At 38.0% G+C, this 20693-nt stretch overlaps 1 protein-coding gene across 2 annotated transcripts in view; it reads right to left on the minus strand.

Moving 5' to 3' along the window:
• The window catches only part of mesh (sushi domain containing 2 mesh), a 117223-nt gene that overhangs the window by 17241 nt on the left and 79289 nt on the right, over positions 1-20693 (minus strand). The window contains exon 20 of one of the 2 annotated variants that reach the window (XM_081737697.1): positions 14931-17635. The exons of the other annotated variant lie outside the window; for it this stretch is intronic. Coding sequence (XP_081593823.1) covers positions 17190-17635 — 446 coding nt within the window. The 3' untranslated portion in view covers positions 14931-17189. Of the gene's footprint in view, positions 1-14930; positions 17636-20693 lie in introns of those variants that run through there. 2 annotated transcript variants of the gene reach the window in all.

The raw sequence follows: 20693 nt of genomic DNA on the forward strand, positions 1-20693 counted from the left end.
CAAAGTCTGAAATGACACTCCTGGAACTCAGAAACATAAAGAATATGCTTATTATTTTCTAGCAACTTCACGAAATAAGTGTGACCATTGCGCGCTTTTTTTCTTTTTTTAAATAAGTTTGGTATGTAGTTCTAAAGATCGACAAAGGCAGTTTGGGTATCGATGTATATCCTTCAAATATATGATAGAATTGCCCTCCAGATGCCATTACTGTACAAGCAAATCGACAGGGATATGAACTGACAGAATGTGTATTTATTCTTCAAGAGTTAATTGTTAAACTATTTTTAAAAGCGTGTTTACAAAACCTAAAATTTTCTATTTCTCAAACCGCAGATCTATGAAATAGTAGAATCCCTGTCCAAATTAACGGTTGTGCATCTGGACTGTGTGGTAAGTAAATAATTAAATAGTTTCCTTTCTCGTTGCGTGATGGTTTGTTTGATTTCCTATTTTTTCGATCATCCATCTTTCTGTGATCATCATCAGAGGAAAGTATTTTTGGGTTTAAATCTTGAATTTTCTACCCTTCTGGGTGTTTTTTTTTTTTTTTTAACTTTTGTGTATGCAGGTAGCCAACGTCCTAGCTGCGCTAGTCAGAAAAAAGATTTGGTGACCGTTGGCATTTAGTAGACAGTGTTGGCATTGCGGCGTCTACCCAGCGTCGTGAGGACAAATGAGGAGCTACTTGAAAGAAGTAGCGAACTTCGGTCCAGAAAGCCAGGATTAACGGCAAGTGGGACGATGTACTGACCACACATCACGCGGATCGCACGAGTACCATAAACCGGCTGGTAAGCCCTGACCTCCTTAAGACTGCTGTGCAGATATGCAAGGGCTCGAAAAAAACCGGCTTTTTTTGGAAAAAAAAACTCGGTTTTTTCTGCTTCGCTTTTTTGCTTGGGAAATTTTGGGCTTTTTTGAAAATTCTGCTTTAAGTTGATAAACCAGATTTTGTTTCGCTTCTCTATAACACAAAAAGTCATTTAATTAGTGGTTGATGCCGATAATAATACAAAACCTCGAAAATGAACCATGAATTTCGAAAAGATATTTCAAACAGTTTTACTTCTCAACATATTTACATTATGAATTCCAAAGGATTAACCAATGTATATAATAAGATTTTTTTAACCTCCTACATACAAAAGTAAGCAGGGTTGGCAAGAATCTTGGTTGTTTTTGAAAATGCCAAAAACCCGTTTTTTGGGGGGGAGAGTTTAAACTAGTTTTTTTTTTTGTTTAAACCAGGTTTTTTGGATTTAGATATTTTGCTTTATGTATTTATATTACATATTGACAGAAATAAGTTTGTTTCGCCTTGGTGTTATTATGCAACAACGGGGTTATGCTGGAAGAGGTCACATAAGCTTAAAGAAGTCCGGTCAGTAAATTTCTTAAATTGAGAAACTCCCGCCCTGGCCATCGGGAAAATCCCGTCATTATTCTAAATGTAAAACAATAACGGGAAAATCCTGTTATTGCTTTGCATGTAAAATTTAAAGGTCAACGTATCAGTACGCTAAAACTGAGGTATTAAATTACAAATTTAGTACGTACATATCATTGAAAGTACAATCCAAGCTAGTGTTGGAAGCTACGTAGGCAATCGATAAATTTTGCCAATTTATATCAATATATTTAAGCAACCTTGGCTTCTTTATAAAACAACAGGCATTCAGGCATGCAGAAATATACAATTTAGTTTCGTTTCGTATGTTCAGGCTTAACATCCTTACGTAATACCGAGGTTATCAAGGAGAAGACTTTCGCTTAAAGCTACATCCGAACCGCTACTTCGTTTACGCATGAAAGAAGGGTTGTGGTTCGACCGAGAATTGAACATGGGACACCTTCATTAAAAGGTGAAAAGGAAATAAAACTAATGCAGATGGTTTGATGTGTGGAAACGTCACCATGAAGTTCACACGATTCGTATTTTTCGTTCTTCTTCTTCTTCTTCTTCTTCTTCTTCTTATTATTATTATTATTATTATTATTATTATTATTATTATTATTATTATTATTATTATTATTTGTTTAAACCAGTTGTTTATTTAAAAAAAGAAAAAAACAGCTGGTGTAAACCAGCCAACCCTAAAAGTAAATACTTCTTTTAAAAAAATACTCAAATAAGTAGCAAAATTCTAAGTAGTATTTTTACTTCAAAATATTCCATATCCTCTTTTGGAACAAAATAAAATTAAAATAAAACTTAAGAAAAATACTTAGATTTATATGACACTTAAAGGCTGCACATCTAGAGCTTTTGGTTTTGTATATTCTTGAAATTCTACAGTTTTATATAAGCACCATCACGGTTTACTCAGTCCTCAAGTTTTCTGTATTTTTAACAAGAGGGATTCAACATATGAAGGGTGTGAGGTAAGAACATGGTAACCCACAATTTTACTATTTTAAGAAATTAGAAATTTTTTGCTGCACAATCCATTTTGAAAGTCAGAAAGCTGATTTTTCAGATAAGACTATACATGAAGGATTAAACAAAGCGGTATGCGTTGCTGTCTATCTGGTGCTGCATAACTCAGCAATTGAAAATTTGTTAGTTACCATGTTCTTGGCTCACACCCTTCATATCATTATAGAACTCTCCCCACCCCACCATCACAAAAAAAAGAAAAAAAAGAACTACGGAATATATTTAAGTTAAGATAAATACAACTGCACAACAAACATGACTGAGTGGAGCTTTTGCGCTTCTATCGGGAAGTCCGGGATTCAACTCATTATTCGACCATTCTGACAAAACTTTTCTTCATTCCATCTATGAAGTAGAAATAGTGCGTGTACTGTGAGTTGGCCGACTTCATTTCTTATTGTTTTTAAATCGTTATTATTACTAATTACCAGCAATGACGGTTTTGCAAAGGTTAGAGGGACGGTCTTTCGGACTGAAGCCTGTTCCCCAAAATTACGGAATGTCTAAAACAAACGAAATATCTATTAGTTATGCCTTTACTTATAAACTTTAAGCTCCCGTCAAATAAAAATTACGAATGTTTAGAAAAACTAAACATTAGTAAGAAAAAAAAAACCCTCCCAAAATACTTTTCTAAATCCGCCACTGATTCTCAGTATAAAATGATCTTCAAGGTTGTATCCGGAAGATTATCTCTAAATATATAAACGAAACGAAATACAGTATTAGTTATGCCTGTACTCATAAACTTCAAGCTCCTCCCAAATAAAATTAGGACATTTTAGAAAGCGAAACAATCAGAGAAACCCGTCCCAAAGTACGTTTCTAAATCCGTTACTGATTATTTGTATAAATTAGTATTCAAGGTTGTATCCGGAAAATTATTGCTAAATCGTTGCACAGCTACAGTATAACAGAAATGTGGAAGTACGGTTAGACGGATATATTGAAAAACGTACGCTTTGACGGATATATAGAAAAACGTAAGTTTAACTTTTGCGCTAGAAGCTAGAGTACTAAGCTCTTAGAAATGAAACAAAGATGACAAACTGAAATGATCCCGAGAAGAAAAAAATGTCGATAACTCAAAAGTTAAAATAAAGTTAAATAGCTTCTAAAATTGCCCTCAAATACTACATTCTTCATCTTAGCTTTAATTCGTAAAACATGTGTTCCATCCATCTTGATGCTGAATTTTAGAGCGAAATATGGCATTTAGGTCATGGAATTCTTATCTAACTATAGAATATACTATAAGAAAGCTATTTAGATAGAAAAATCATGAAAATGAAAAAAGCCAAAATTTCCAAAATTCTCGTTTTTTTTCCCCAAAAAGCTCTTTATGTGAAAAAAACCATCGATTCAAAAAAGCCGGCTTTTTTGCATCTCTACTGCTGTGCCAGTTTTTTCCTTCTTCTTTAAACTTTTCTTCATCTTTCCAAGATAAACTGGAATTTTCAATGCCATTTTTAAAATGTATTTTGTCATTTTGGCTGCCATTTTCAATGATATATTTTGCCAAACTGCTAGTCTTTAGTCATAATGAAGGGCTGAATCAAAACAAGATTCCATTTTGGTCACATTGAAAGTTTATTTTATGCTCATTTCTCAAATGCGTGTTGCAATGCAATTGTAATAATAAAATATAACTTGTATATCTACAATTCAGACCTTTTTGTATGTGTGTTTTGGTATTATTCGTCCGTACGAACTGTAAAATATGAACTGTAAAGGTCCATAGCTCCTAAACTATGGGACCTACCGTAGTCGTGTCAAGAGTTTATTTAGTAACTAGTATGTGCTCTATCCAAATACCCATGATCCAGAATCCTGCAGTACTTCCGCAACAATTTTTATAGAGGTAGTTGGCGAGTAATTCAAATTATACACATATGTCTGTAGCCAAACTCCCTCTATAAAAATTGCTGCGTGAGTACCTTAGGATTATGAAACACGTATTTTTGGATAGGGCACATATTAGTTCCTAGGTGAAGTCTTCACTCGACTACGATATGTCCCATATATATATATATATATATATATATATATATATATATATATATATATATATATATATATATATATATATATATTATAAATATTTTTTCATAATATTTTGCTCAAGGACATATGTTGCCCAACCTGAAACCTCTTTTGCGTACGCCACTGATAAACATACTTCTATAAAATAATTGTACGTATATATATCTTACTATGGTATATATATATATATATATTACGCGTGTCCTGTAGATTGTGTCCTTGAACCTCCCCCATCGGTGAAATTCTGTATACGCTACAATCAGCACTATTTCATTATACTATTGTCGAAGATCGCCAATAAAAGATCTACGAGTGCGGGTATTATAGATATAAGATATTTCAATGACATCGTTGGTATATTCTGGTATTCGTGCTTTTTTTTCACTAATTCTTGAAAAAACAGATCGGCCAATTTTACCTTTATCTTTACTTTTACGCCTTTTCCAAGTGAATGAACTATTCTTCTCTAGTTTGCACCTGTTTTATTCCATACTCGAGAGTCCCTATTAATTGTCGATTTATCTTCAGACTCGACTGGAATATGTTTCAATCTTTCAGTTTTACGTTTCACGATTATGCCGGCTAGGCTAAAGGAGACGCTGACGATGCGAAATGAATGAAATGGTGGAATGAAGAAAGTACGAGAACCCCAAGAAAACTCACGCACACGGTGTTTGTCCACCACAAAGTTCACTTGGTGCGAGCTGAGATGGAACAAGGGACGACACTATGCACCAGAGGTGAAGCTCTAAAATTGAGCCACCGTAGCCCTTTCGTTTTAAGAAATTCGAATGTTTGAAAGAGCATTTTATATATATACATATATATATATATATATACACATTGATGCTAACATCTTAGGATAGGTTAGAATTACAGTGGTGTAAGTTAGTCTTTCAAAGAAAAAGACTTAGGCACAGAAACCAGATATAGATATGTCAATCTGTTAACAAAAAACGTAAGTCAGAGCTTCATTCAGCTGCCAAGAAATGGTAGTGGAAGTTCTAGTAATAAATGAAACAGCTGTTTTGTTCCTGAATTTATAACAGTAATGATGGAAACAGCTGTTTTGTTCCTGAATTTATTACAGTAATAAAGGAAACAGCTGTTTTGTTCCTGAATTTATAACAGTAATAAAGGAAACAGCTGTTTTGTTCCTGAATTTATAACAGTAATAAAGGAAACAGCTGTTTTGTTCCTGAATTTATAACAGTAATAAAGGAAACAGCTGTTTTGTTCCTGAATTTATTAAAGTAATAAAGGAAACAGCTGTTTTGTTCCTGAATTCCCCCTCCATGTAGCGGACCGTCATCGTCGGGGAGGGGGTGGAGCTGAGAGGGCGGCTTCATCTTTCATTCATGTATCACCCCTCATCTTCATATCATATCATTGCACGCCCTCTCAGCCGCTAATACCGCTACCGGACTCGCGGGTGGTTGGTGGGAGTCGGGAAGAGGCAGGTCTAGTGGACGTCTTCCTCCACTTGGGGAGGACGTGCACCCACCCGGCCTAATGTTGTCTGCGTCCAGTGTTTGTGATGTCCGGCGTGTTGAGTCTTTGAAAATATAAAAACAAACAAAAAAAATGCAAAACTCAAAATAATATAAAAAACAAAAAAAATCAAAACCCAAAAAAATCCGCACCTTTTGTTTTGTTTTTCCTGGGCTGGTGGGGGCCTATCTTTTTGTTTGCCAGGTTTCTTTTGTTTTGTTTCACTCCTTCTTTTTTCCGGGGCCACGCGTTTTTGTCGACGGGAATGGTTTTTGCACTTCCATTCCCCTTGACCGCGTCGGCCCCACGCTGATCCTAAGGTGTTGGGCGTGCTGAAGGGATGGCCAGGGGGTAGCGTTAGTTCCCCTATTAACGCCCCGGTGTGACCTCACACCCTTTTTTCCCTTTCTAAATGTTATTTAAAATACAAACTTTTATGGGTACTAAAACTATAAAATCAGATCCGGCCTCTCCCTCACGGAAGAAGCCCAAACAATGTGAAACTGAAGTAGTGGAAAAGACAAGTATCGCGACCCCTGTTGTCCGATACCTTGTAATTAAAGATAAAGACGTTGATAGTGCCAATTCTGATGCAAACCGTCCGAGTGCTATTAAGGGCTTGTCCCCTTTTGTTATTCATAAAGTTATCACCTACCACGCCGGACAGGTTAAAGATTTGAAGAAGTTGCGTAATGGCACTTTATTGGTGGAAACGACAGATGAGAGGCAAACGGCGAAGCTACTTAAGTTAACATCTATTGGACCGGTGAACGTGTCAGTTGAACCACATCGTATGCTGAACGTTTCTAAAGGGGTAATATCGTGTTGGGATCTCCTCAATGCAACCGAAGAGGAAATTAAGTCAGAGTTAGCGGACCAACACGTTATCGACGTAGCTCGAATCAAAAGTAAGAAGTCAGGTGAACTCGTCGCCACGCAGTCCCTGATTCTTACTTTCAGTTTGCCCACGCTTCCGGAGTACGTCACGGCTGGATACTATCGTTTGAAAGTTCGGCCCTATATTCCTAGTCCCTTGCGCTGCTTTAAATGTCAACATTTTGGGCACACCAGCACCTCGTGTAATGCGAGTGCTGCTCTTTGTGCGATTTGTGGCCAGGGTAGTCATGGTGCGGATCCCTGCAACGCAGCCAAGCCCTTCTGTGTCAACTGCAAGGGTGAGCATTCAGCTTGGTCTCGGGACTGTCCAGCCTTTCAGCGCGAGAAGCGTATTCGAGAACTCATGGTTGTTGAGAAGATTTCTGCTGCTGACGCTAAGCGTCGTCTGAAAGAAAGCGTCCCTTCTTCGCTTTCTGTTCCATTCGCTACTGTTGCAGCTAGTTCTCGAAAATCTGTAGCCACCCAGACATCTGACGTTTCCACCCAGACAGACTCGGTCCCAGAGAATAGTTGTGACTTGAAGACCCCAGTTGCAACGACAAGCGAACTTCCCAGAACCCCACGTGTTTCTGTTAGTGGTGCTCTTCGGCGTACTCCGGCCCATCGCCGATCACCTTATATCGGCGGACTGAAACTTAGCCAACATATTCGTCGGCTAAACGAGACTGTTCTCAGTCCCAAGAGAACAAAATCTACGCCAGTTCGTAAGCCTCCTGCCGTTTCGCTCAAGTCTGATATGGTGGAGGACGAACTTATGGACTCCGAGTGGGCTGTTATTGGACCCCGTGGGAAAGTTCGCCTCAAACGTTAATCTTTTCCAGTCTGGCGCTTCTTCAATGGAACCTCAATGGCTTCTGTGGTCACCGTGAGGAATTAACCCGACTGATCACTGACCACTCGCCTGTACTTATCTGCTTGCAGGAAACCCATTTTAAGTCTACCCAGTCTTTTCTTCTTTCTGGGTATACAATGTATCGATGTGATAAGCCAGACGCTGCCCACGCTGCTGGCGGCGTGGCAGTCTGTGCCTCCGATTCTGTTCATTCCCAGCAAATTCACATTGTATCTAAACTGCAAGCCGTTGCGGTGCGAGTACACTTTTCTCGCCCGCTTACAGTTTGTTCATTGTACGTTCCTCAATCTGAAGTCTTTACAGCCGCCGATCTGCTTCGGCTCTTCCATCAGCTTGAGCCGCCAGTCTTGCTTGTTGGAGACCTTAATGCCTATCACCGTCTATGGGGTTCTGTCCGTACTGACGGTCGTGGCCGCGAAGTCACCGAATTTCTTGAGGAGAGTGGCTTGCTTATCCTTAATGATGGCAGTCCTACTCATTTCTCCACTGCCCATGGCACATATTCTTGTATCGACCTCTCCATGTGCAGTGCTGGTCTCTTGACCTCATTGACATGGAGAGTGCATCCTGATCTTTGTGGCAGTGATCACTTCCCGTTGTTTATTGAAGGTCTCCCTGTTACTCCTTCTTTTCCTCTCCGCCGCTTCAATCTGAAGCGTGCTGACTGGCGTAAATTCCGTGAGCTCAGTGAGTTTCATTGTCGTGATGATCTCCCTGTCGCTGTTGTGGCTGAGGCTTTTGAGCAGACTGTTCTTGATGCTGCTCATGGTTCCATTCCAGAATGCGGTGGCGACGTTTCCCGCCGGCGTGTTCCATGGTGGTCTGCGGAAATCCGTGAGGCTATCCTGGCTCGTCGACACGCTCTTGCCACTTTCAATCGTCATCCAACTGACGACAATCTGCAGCGTTTCCGCATTCTACGTGCTCGAGCTAGACGTCTTATCAAGCTTTCGAAGCGCCAAAGCTGGATGAACTACGTTTCGTCCATCAATAGTCGCACAGCAATGTCCACTGTGTGGCGTCGGGTCCGCTCTCTTAATGGTAACACTCCTACTGTTGATGTTCCTGCTTTGTCTGAGAATGGTGTCTTAGTTACTCACCCTTTGGAGATAGCACACAATTTGGGCCAGTATTTTGCATCTATCTCTGAGTCTGATCATTATCCTCCAGCATTCGTTCCCATTAGGGCGCGTTTAGAGCGGAACCCGTTAAACTTCCGTACCGCCAACAGCGAAGATTACAATGCTCCTTTCACCCTCGTTGAATTTGATTCTGCTCTTCGTGAATCATCCAATACTGCTCCAGGGCTTGATCGTATACCCTACGAGATGTTGCGCAACCTCCCCCGCGATACACAGCTTGCTCTCTTGCAACTGTATAATCGCCTCTGGGTCGAGGAGTTTTTTCCACCGGCTTGGCGTGAGGCTCTCGTTCTTCCTATCTTGAAGCCAGGCAAAGTCGCAACTAGCCCCACGAGCTACAGACCCATTGCTCTCACGAGCTGCGTCTGTAAGCTGTTTGAACGCATGGTCAACAAGCGCCTGGTGTGGTATTTGGAATCCAATTCACTTCTGAGCAAGCATCAAAGTGGATTCCGTCGTTTCCGATCCACTACAGACAATCTCGCTTATCTTGAGGGTGAAATTCAAGACGCCTTTCTCAGCGGCGAACATCTTGTAGCTATCTTTTTCGACTTAGAGAAGGCGTATGACACCACATGGCGTTACGGAATCTTAAAACAATTATATGACTGGGGTCTTCGTGGGCATATGGCCCAATTTATTTCGAATTTTCTTCACGAGCGACACTTTAGAGTGCGTGTGGGCTCTACTCTCTCAGAGCGCTTTGTACAAGAAAATGGTGTTCCACAAGGCAGTGTTCTTAGTGTCACGTTGTTTGCTGTCGCCGTCAACAGCGTTCTTACGCAGATCCAGGCTCCTGTGTCTGGTCTGCTTTATGTTGACGATCTTGTCATTTTCTGTCGCTCCCGCCACCTTCGCGGCATTACTCGACAGCTTCAACTGACTCTCAATCGTCTCGTTCGCTGGTCGAATGAGACTGGATTTCGCTTTTCCACCGAGAAATCCCAATGTGTTCACTTCTGCCGGCAGCGTACGTGCGTTGTTGACCCGGACTTGTACCTCGATGGCACCCGTTTGTCATTCGTTGATACAGTCCGTTTCTTGGGTCTGGTGTTTGACCGTCGCTTGTCGTGGGCACCACATATACGGAATCTTAAATATTCTTGTCTTCGAGCTCTGAATCTCCTTCGTGTCCTTTCCCACCGCACGTGGGGTGCTGATCGTACTGTTCTACTTCGTTTGTACCGTAGTCTAATTCGGTCCAAGTTAGACTATGGCTGTATTGTCTATGGTTCTGCTCGTGCTTCTCTGTTACGACAACTTGACACAGTGCATCACCTGGGTATTCGTCTTGCTACTGGCGCCTACCGAACAAGTCCCGTCACCAGCCTGTATGCTGAAGCCAATGAACCTTCGTTAGTATATCGTCGGAGTAGACTACTCCTTAATTATTCTGCGCATGTGCGTTGTATTCCAGACCACCCGTGTAGACCATGTCTCCGTGGTGGTCGGATATACGAGCGCTATGCTGCACGTCCTCGCTCTACACGTCCATGGTACATCCGTGCGTGCGAGAGCTTTCTTTCCGACGATTTCGTGTGGCCCTCTCTTTCGTTGGTTCGCTTTTGTGCTATTCCACCATGGCTGCTCCGTCTACCTCGGCATGATTTACGTTTGTCTCTGCATTCCAAACAGCAAACTAGTTCCCAGGTGTACCAGCAAGAGTTTGCCGCACTGTTAGATCAGTACCCCGATTTTAGTGTGTTCTATACGGACGGTTCTAAGGATGGGGATTCTGTAGGCTGTGCCTTTGTCACCGACGAGGGCAGCTCAGAATTCAATTTGCATCGCCTGTGTTCCGTGTTCACTGCCGAATTGACTGCACTTAAGCTTGCCTTGGACCATGCTCTCACGCTTTCATTACGTCGTGTGCTTGTTTGCACCGACTCTCAGAGCGTGGTTCTGAGTATACAGAATGCCTTTAGTATGCACTCTCTCGTGCAGGACATTCTTCTGAGATGCCATCAATTGCAGCAACAGGGTTGTGTCGTCGTTGTCTGCTGGGTGCCGGGTCATGTCGGCATCCGGGGAAACGAACTTGCTGATACAGCCGCCAAGAACGCCGCCTTGGCCGGGGTTGCACTGGAGCATAGCCTTCCTTGCTCCGATCTTCGTTCCTATTTTCACATCTTGATGCGCTCTCACTGGCAAGCCGATTGGGACCAGGCCATTGAGAATAAATTGCATGCAGTCAAACCACTCCTAGGTGAGTGGCGTACGTCCTCGTCCGCTCGTCGTCGAGATGAAGTGCTCCTGGCGCGTTTGCGTATCGGACACTCTCATCTGACGCATAGTTACTTGCTACGGAGGTTGAACCGTCCGTATTGTGAAGAGTGTATAGTCCCGCTGAGTATTCGGCACATTCTTGTTGAGTGTCCTGAATACTCAGCTCTCAGAGAACGTTTCGGATTGCCTTCTGTTCTTACCCGCGCTTTGGGGGATTCAAGAGATATAGTTTGCCGGGTACTTGACTTTGTTAAAGCTTGTGGGGTTGCTCACGTTCTCTGAGATGTTTTAGTGTGTTTTCGCTTTTTATTGCTGCTAATTTTTACTTTTTGCTAGCTTTTATTGTTTTCTATATATTGTTATTGTTATCTGTTTTAGCTTATTTATTCTTTTATTTTCTCTTTTTCGTTTTCTCTTATTATTTAGCAGCACTTGTTTATTGTGCTTTGGTATTTTAAGCTTTTTCTGTTTACGTTTTTAGTCCAGAGCAACCGTGTCAGTCGTGACGGGGACATATAGCCTCGTTGCTGACGTCCCCATTAACCCGCCAATCATTCATTCATTCATTGTTCCTGAATTTATAACAGTAATAAAGGAAACAGCTGTTTTGTTCCTGAATTTATTAAAGTAATAAAGGAAACAGCTGTTTTGTTCCTGAATTTATTAAGGTAATAAAGGAAACAGCTGTTTTGTTCCTGAATTTATTACAGTAATAAAGGAAACAGCTGTTTCGATCCTGAATTTATTACAGTACCTTTTGCGTTAGTTTCTGGAAAGCAAAGAAAATGTTAAGTAGATCACTGTAACTTTAGCCCGCCCATTTAAGAAAGCCCAGAAGGAATTCATATATCTTACCCAGAGATGGCACAAAAATAAATAAAATAAAAAGACCCCACCATTACGTCCGTGGAACATATTGATTACGTTATACATGGGGTTCAGATACATACAATGCTTAGCATATGTAAGCAACCACTTCTAGAGATCACGTAAGCAACTGTTTGGACAGCAGCCGATCGTACAGATAATAAATACCCGTTTACGACATAGTGCCCCACGCTTATTGTGCATCTTAGCTGCTTCAAGCTCGTTGCGGTAGCCCAGCTGCCATTCGGTCGCCGTCCAACATTCTCAATAGCATTTAAATTTGGAGACCTTGCAGGCCATATATATATATATATATATATATATATATATCAATGAACAAGTAACAAAACCGTTTAAATGTGGAATAGAAAGTTTCCTTGGTAATAAGTGTGGAATGATGGGAAAATTTCCATTCCACATCCAATTGGTAAGTCAATATATCTTCTATTTAAACAGAAGTAGGAAATAAGCTATTGGAAATTCTTTCTTTTTTAAAAAAAAATAATAAAATATGCCGAACATCCTGGAAAGCCACGTAAAATATACCTCTTGAACTGAATGTGGAATAGAAACTTTACCTATTTAAAATAAAAAAGAAAATCTAATTTTAGTTTTATGTTTCTTATTTTTATTAAAAACTTTTGTTTGTAAGAAAAACATTTACTTAATTAAACAGAAATAAATGCAGTAACAGCAATGATAATGAAACGACAGAAGTATATTAATGCTTATAAAAGGGAATACACTTAAATTATGCATTGTAACACTTAATTAATAATTGTACATTGTTTCTTTGATATAGTTTACAATAAACCATAAACGTACTGCATTCCACACTAAATCATATTTTACCTAAAACAATACAGTAATTTCTAGCTGTTTTTACTTATTAATGAAAGTTACTTGAATTACATGTTGTGTTATCTTTGGTATTCTTCTTGCTTGTTTCCTGTTAATACGAGGGCTGCGCAGAAAGTAGCAGGCGTTTTGAAATAATTTTAAAAAGTAACAGAATGAACTAACCAAACTGTATTATATATATATTAAAGGTACATTCCTAAGCTATTTTCCCACATAATCGCCATGCAAATTGAGGCACTTATCATACCGTGGTACAAGTTTTTCATACTGTCGCGGTAAAAATGTACCGCCTGCGATTTCAACCACTGGCTTACACCGGCATGCACTTCGGCGTTATTATCAAAGTGTTGCGTTGCGAGCCATGTCTTCACCCAGGGTGTCTATCGGTCACGAAAGTCACGAATGTCACGAAAAAGTCACGAAATCAGAAAACGGTCATGAAAGTCACGAAAAAGTCACGAAATTTAGCTTTTGGGTCACGATTATTTTTAAACTGTACAAATGTAAGGACAGATCGAAATATTTTGTTCTATAAAACGTCAAAGTTCAATACCAAAAATGTCTATCGTCAGCTTTAGACGCTACTAAATCGCAAGCAAAGTACGTTTCTATCGCATGGATAAAAATTCGGCCTAATTCGCACCCAAATTCGCTCTTGAAAATATTAGGAAATTTTATGATTTGGTAAAGAAAAGGTCACGAAAAAGTCACGAAATTTCATTTTGGAATTTTAGTAGACACCCTGTCATCCCTAATTAGAGTTTATAGTCGCTCGACGCGAAATCCACACTGTATGGTGGGTGATAGAACACCTCCCATCCAAGAGCTCTTGGGTACGCTTGGCCATGTGGACGTGCGTTGTCGTGAAGAAACAACACCTTCGCGCTAAGTTTGCGATGGATTTCAATTGTGTTTTTTTTTCTTTCTTTTTTTTTTACCAACAAAAATCTAATCACAGAACGCGCCTCACAAGAGGCAGAATTTTGTATTGCAGCGTATATTGTAACACATCGCAGAAAACACAATAAGATCGTCACAGTCCTCACTCTACCACAGCTGGATGCGTACTCAGTGTGGCAACGTTTTGACTCGTGACTCTAGCCCCGCCCACTGCTACGATAGGCCAAAACGTCTGGGACTTTCGAGACAGCCCTCGTAATAATGAATTTACTTCGTATATTCAGCGCTTTATTCTATAATTTTCTAACCAAGAAGAATGTTCAAGTTAAGCAAGGGAAACACATTAACAACCACCAACACACGAAGATAACTACTGATGATACTTGTTAATCCCTATTATGCTTACCTACAAAGGAAGCTATGTCTTACATGCATGAAAGAACAAATATTAAAAAAAAAAAAAAATTGAGAATAGCTTCGTAGTTATGCAATAAATAATGGTAATATGAAGTTTATTAATCATAAAATGATACTAATATGTTGCACTTAAACCTATGAACTGTTATTTGTTATGCTTATGAAATGGTCTAAAGAAACATGAGACTCTTCGAACGTTATTTAAAAAGAAAATTTAGTAAATTTAGAACCATATTGATTATTACGCAGACTTTTAGACAATTGAAACTCATGTTTGAGTATTTACGACGTGTTTTAACGATTATTAGGTGAAAAAGTGCCCTGAAAATAGTCATGAAAAATTGTAGAAATACGATAATTTTAGCAGAGACAGTATTTATTTCCTTAGTAAACGAAAAGTGAAGATGGTCAACCGTAAAGTTAATAATCAAGGGTCTTTTTCACAGTCAACTAATAAGATGCATAATGAAAATTATTTGGTTAATATGACATATAAAGATACCAATTAGTAACCGCTCTTATTAATTAGGTACTTATATTTATGTGTTATTATCATGTATTTATAAGGAAATCTAAATTTATTCAATATTCAAATAATAGAAGGGTTATTATTGATTAAGTACTTATTTTATGCGTTATTATCATGTATTTATAAGGAAATCTAAATGTATTCAGCATTCTAATAATAGAAATGTTATTATTGATTAAGTATTTATTTTATATTATTACCATATATTTATAAAATTAAATTTATTCAATATTCGAATAATAGATGTTATTATTAAAATTAAGTACTTATTTTATGTGTTATTATCATATATTTATAAGGAATCAAAATTTAATTAGTACTCGAATAATAGACGTGTTCTTATTATGTACTTGTTTTATGTGTTATTATCATGTATTTATAAGGAAATCTAAATGTATTTAATATTCGAATAATAGAAGCGTTAAAATTCATTCGAAATTTTCTTCACACATGTAGTACCAAGACTAGATAAGTATTTATTGATTGCAAATACGAGCCAAACAAGCATGTCGTAAATATTCAAATGTTAGTTTTAATAAAGAAAATGTTAACAATTAACTGAATATTAATTTATATGGATGAAACACACCTGCATTTCAACACTTTTCGTCTTATAGATACTAGGTCAACGTATTTTCCAGTGGTTAGTTTTGCAGCTGATCAGAAATTCATAACTTTAGCTCTACATAAATTATAAGAGTAAAGCGGAGCTTGAATTACAGTATTAAATCTATACTTTATAACCTGGTAGCCTTAAAATGGTGTACTATTATGGCTACTGTACGAAAGGCTAAAATGCTTTAATAATATGAGTTCTGTACGAAAAGTGTTAAAATACCTTGTAAAGTATAGATAAACAGCAAGTTCTTTCCACCTAATCATATCTTAAGTATTTGTCACTAACCTTCTAAGTCTACACATCTACAGCAATGCTTAAAATAGGTTGGTATGCATTCACATTCACAAATCTTAAGCAAAATATACATTCACAAATTTTAAGCAATGAGTTTGTTTAGCATGTCATTCCTCAAAATGCGTTTAGATCCAAATCATGCAGTTTACTTATACTCTTAAAGTTCAGTTATTATAAAGAAATTTCGATTTGGTTTGATATAATTTTGAGTTTAACGCCCCTTTCAGCAGCTAGGCTATATGAGACGTAAGAAATTTCGAGATTCGTTGTAAGAAATCTGCTTATACAGGGTAATTCTTTCCGTACTAGAAATGTAAATAATTCAGCAAATTATGAACGTACAATTGTAAAGTTTTTATCATGTCTAAATTGCCTTATCATTGTGTTGTACGGTTGTAAAGGAGAACGTTATACACAACAAAGGAACAGTAGTTATAGCATTCTTAATGCTCATAACTACTGGATGACAAGTTTCTTTAAAATATGTCATGTTACATTTTTTAGGAACTATAACGGTAGGAAGGAAAAGAACTTCGACGTGAAAAAGCTGAAATTAGTGAAGAGATTTAATAGACTACTTTCACGAACATGAAGAGTCGCATTCGGGTCTGCGTGGACAGTAGTGGTGAACATTTCCAGCACGTCCTTTAGTAATGATATTGCTTCTCATAAAGCAAGATATGTAGCCATATATGCATCTCCAAAATCTAATGAACAGTCTGAAATACTTGAATGTTTGGGTTCTATACCGAAAGAATCAGTCTGTAGTACGATAAACATTACATCTCTAAATACGCTCAGAATTTCAGCAATGAATCTTGTTTTTAATGTTGATCTTAACAAGTGCGAAAAGGGAGATGCAGCATAGAGTGCGCGTGCTCCACAAGAAATAAAAGCACGGGTAAAGGTATGACTCTTGAGATATCTAGCAAGTATTTTTCCTATACATTATTAAGAGGCCTAATCACTGCGAAATTAAAATACCGCTAATTTTACAGTAATTATGTGATATCTTCAAATAGATAAAAAAAAAATAATCGAAATGTGGAACAAGAGCGCCCTAGACAATATTATTTTGCATGAGGTACCGTTATCACGAGTCACGTAGTAGCTTTCCGTTTGCAGCCATTTAGAAACACCGAAAATGAATGCCGATTTTCTAAATGGCTGGAAATCGAATGCAGATAAGTAAGTCGTGATAACGGTATCTCATATAAAATAATATTGTCTAAGGAGCTCTTGTTCCACTTTTCGATTATCTTTTATCTATTTGAAGATATCACATAATTAGTGTAAAATTTGCGGTATTTTAATTTCGCTGTGATGGATCCTTTTAAGATAAAAATCTATAATTGTACTACTGCTCGTCTACAATTTTCTACTAGGCATATGTGTTAATCTACGATATGCATACGAGTTGAAATATATTTTCGTATTACGAACACAAACTACTATTAGTATCTTTCATTATTTTCTGTAGCTTTTAACAGATTCATTGTCTTGCTAGAGGATTACATTCGGTGTATACCTGTCCTCTTTTAACCCATTTTAAGCATTAATCTTAAGTTTAACTGTGTGATACTGATTTGCTAATATTTATAACTCAGTAATTAGCACTCTGTCTGAATTTTGCTAGCAGTAGTAGTGGAATCTGACTCTGCTTTACTAGAAAGTGTATCATCTAAATCCCACACTTTATCTTCAAACTCTATGTTAGGCTTTCCAGGAAGTGGTTCATGCGTACGGTATACCTTATCATACCCTCTACGAAAGAAAGAATTTCCATTGCTTTTCCCATTTGGTCGGTCTTTGTATCTGCCTCCGTGACCAGATGCGCTGCTATCAGATTCGTAAGTCGTTCCGCGGAGGAACTTTTCTGAAGGACTATCAGGGCTTCTACTCTCATAGCGCCACGTAGTTTCGACAGGGTAATTGTTTTTCTTCTCGTGAATATACCAAAGCCACACGGCAAGAAAAACGAATAGAATTGGCACCATGACCCCCAAAATTATTCCAGAGGTTATTGCTGCCTGTTCTCCAGAATAAATGTAGTCACCTATGATAGACAACATTTCTCATTATAAAATGGACATTATTTTGCTAACAAATGTTTCTTAATCAATACAAATCACAACACAGCACAGTGTGTATATATAGGGTGGACGTGAAGTCTCTCCCTGATAACAAACATTAATAACAAGAAAACAAAGAATGATAGAAGCATGCGATTAAAGTCTCTCCCTAATAACAAACATTAATAACAAGAAAACAAAGAATGATAGAACTATGCGGTTAAAGTCTCTCCCTGATAACAAACATTAATAACAAAAAAACAAAAAAATGATAGAATAATGCGATTAAAGTCTCTCCCTGATAACAAACATTAATAACAAGAAAACAAAGAATTATAGAAGCATGCGGTCTGATAACATCGCTTGTATGATACTTCAAGATTTTGCCACAACCTGTGCTGACATCTACTGCAGCTGACTGCACCGCAGCAGTCATTTGTTTAAAAATGGCGTCAGCACAGCAGAAAGCGAAGTGTGTGTGTGTTTGTGGTATCACGAAAACAAAATCTCCCATCACAGTTCAACGAACATTTAGGAAAGAGAGTATGGAAAGCAGCCACCAGATGTTAAGAGCATAAAGGAATCGTATAACAAGTTTATTGCAACAGGAAGTGCTTAAGATCGTAGTAGAAGCGGTAGACCGAGTGTTAGTGAGGAATGTGTGGAAACTGTTCGTGTTGTTTTAACCCAAAGCCCACGGAAATCCTTGCGCTGCGAACTTCTTCCTATGAGATTATGGCAAAGACAGGGTTTTGTTCATAATATTCCAACACTCAAAAACAGGATAAGAATCGCAATAGACACAGTGACTCCTGAAATGTTGAGTAATATATGGTTGAAAATTGAATATCGCTTGGATGTCTTGAGGGCAACTAATGCAGCACATGTAGAAATTCTCTAAATCAGGAATATATATATATAAAATAAATAAAATATTTTTTTTAGTTTTCTTATTATTCGCCACAAACCGCATGCTTCTATCATTTTTTTAATTAATGTTTGTTATCAGGGAGAGACTTTATGTCCACTCTGTATACTGGATGGACAATTTATCCTGATACGCTCTTGCAACTTTTAAATAAATACATAGAAAACGCTGAAATTTTGTGTGATACAAATTTCAACAGGGGGACATTGTTTGATATCCTCTGCTATACCATTGGATTAATAGGATTGCAAACTTAATAGAAAGTTTAAAAAACTCAGTAATAAGTCAGTTAAGAAGCCAGCCGAGGCAAGTGATGATTATTTAACTTTAAAAATGGATTTCTGTTTCTTTTTGACCTAAATTATTTGTTAATTTGAATATAATTGCTAACAAATAAAGCCATTATGCAAGTTATAAATCTCTTATTAATACAAAAAAACATTTTACGGATACAAAAAAAAGTACATGACATGTGGGAGTATGTGAAACTATATATCAATGTGAAAACGCTTACATTAGTATGATCAAGAGGAATGTTGATATCAAATTTGTGTAACGAACATGTAAGTTACTCTAAAGATCAATATTCTGCTGTTTTATGTCTTTTCTAACGTCTACAGATGATATTGAAAGAAACGTATTGAGACAAGGGCGCCCATCAGGGGGGGCAAGGTGGGGCGCTCGCCCCCCTAGAAGAAATCGTACTTCGGAATTTTGAAAACTCAATAGAATTTTTACGTTACTTACAGTAAAATTTGAAACTATATTTGGAATATCGCTTATACTTGCCCTCCTTGGAAACCACAACATGGGCGCCCTTGTATTGAGAGGTAGAGTATTATAAAAGAACGAAAACACCAAAGGTGAATTTGGATGAAGGTAATCTTGACAAGATTTCCGACTGTATTATTAATGGTTTCACTAAAAAAATACTAAGATCCAGGCCCGTATTTAAGTGAGTACTATTCTGTGCTCGAGCACAGAATGGAAGAATTTAGGGGGAGGCAATTTTTTTGAATTTTTTAAAGATTCACAATAAAGAAATATTTATAACTAGCAACCCGCGAGAAATATGTTAATATGTTTAATTTGCTCTAATTATAGTAGTTACTAATTAGCTAGCTTATCTGATTATTTTTAAAAAGTCATCCTCTCCCATCCCTACGCCAAGGGGTGAGGATGAACTTCAACGTCATGAAAACTGATGCCACTAAACTCAGCGACCTCAAAATTATCGCACTCGCCCTGGGCAATGGAATATTACCTTGAAGTTAAATTGGATTAAAACTGTCACTATTCATCTCAGTGACCCCAAAAACTACGAATTCCTCTAATATTGGTCGTTTTCGATTTTTAAAATACCCCCATGTTATTCTTATGGGAACTTTGCACCCCTATATCCCAGACCAGGTGTGACGTATGAACCTGGAACAGGTCATTTGGATCATTTCTTTAAGAACGTTAAAACATTAAAATTTCATGTTTCTATCTATTATAGTTCTCGAGTTTTAAATCGCTACAGACAGACAACCTATTGTGTTATTAATGTAGATCCTATTAAATCATTACTGACGATGAATAATGTAAACAATTATTTTTCTTATCAGTAATCACCAATAATACTTATTGGTATCTCACAATGATGCCCAGGAATGGATGTCAGCCAATCCTAGCTTCAAAATATCGCTCCCATTAGATCTCTAGAGGCTACTCTCTGTGTTTGTGTGTGTGTGGACTCGGGTGTCGCTCCCCTTCCACTTCCAAACGACCATGGGTTCACCTTGCCCAGGGACTTTTGGGTCAAACACCTACCTTCGGGCAGAACACTACATCATAATAATCATTGAGAGAATTAGGTCTTTTAAAATGATGTTGCAACTTTTGTAACTTGTAATACTTAAACTGCTACTCAACAAGAGCTGGTATGGTTGCAAAATTACGGCTTGTTTCCTTGTTTGAGACATAAGTTTGTGCGGGAGGGCGGCAAATTATTTAGACGACAGGGGCGCACAATATATAAATACGGGCCTGCTAATTTGTATCAAGTTTGAACTTACTTATTAATTTACATTATGTATAAGTCCAAGGGCGTGATAGTGGATCAGCTGGTCATA

The sequence above is a fragment of the Thermobia domestica genome, chromosome 14 (assembly GCF_964235325.1).
Source record: "Thermobia domestica chromosome 14, izTheDome1.hap1.1, whole genome shotgun sequence".
Taxonomy (NCBI): Eukaryota; Metazoa; Arthropoda; class Insecta; order Zygentoma; family Lepismatidae; genus Thermobia; species Thermobia domestica.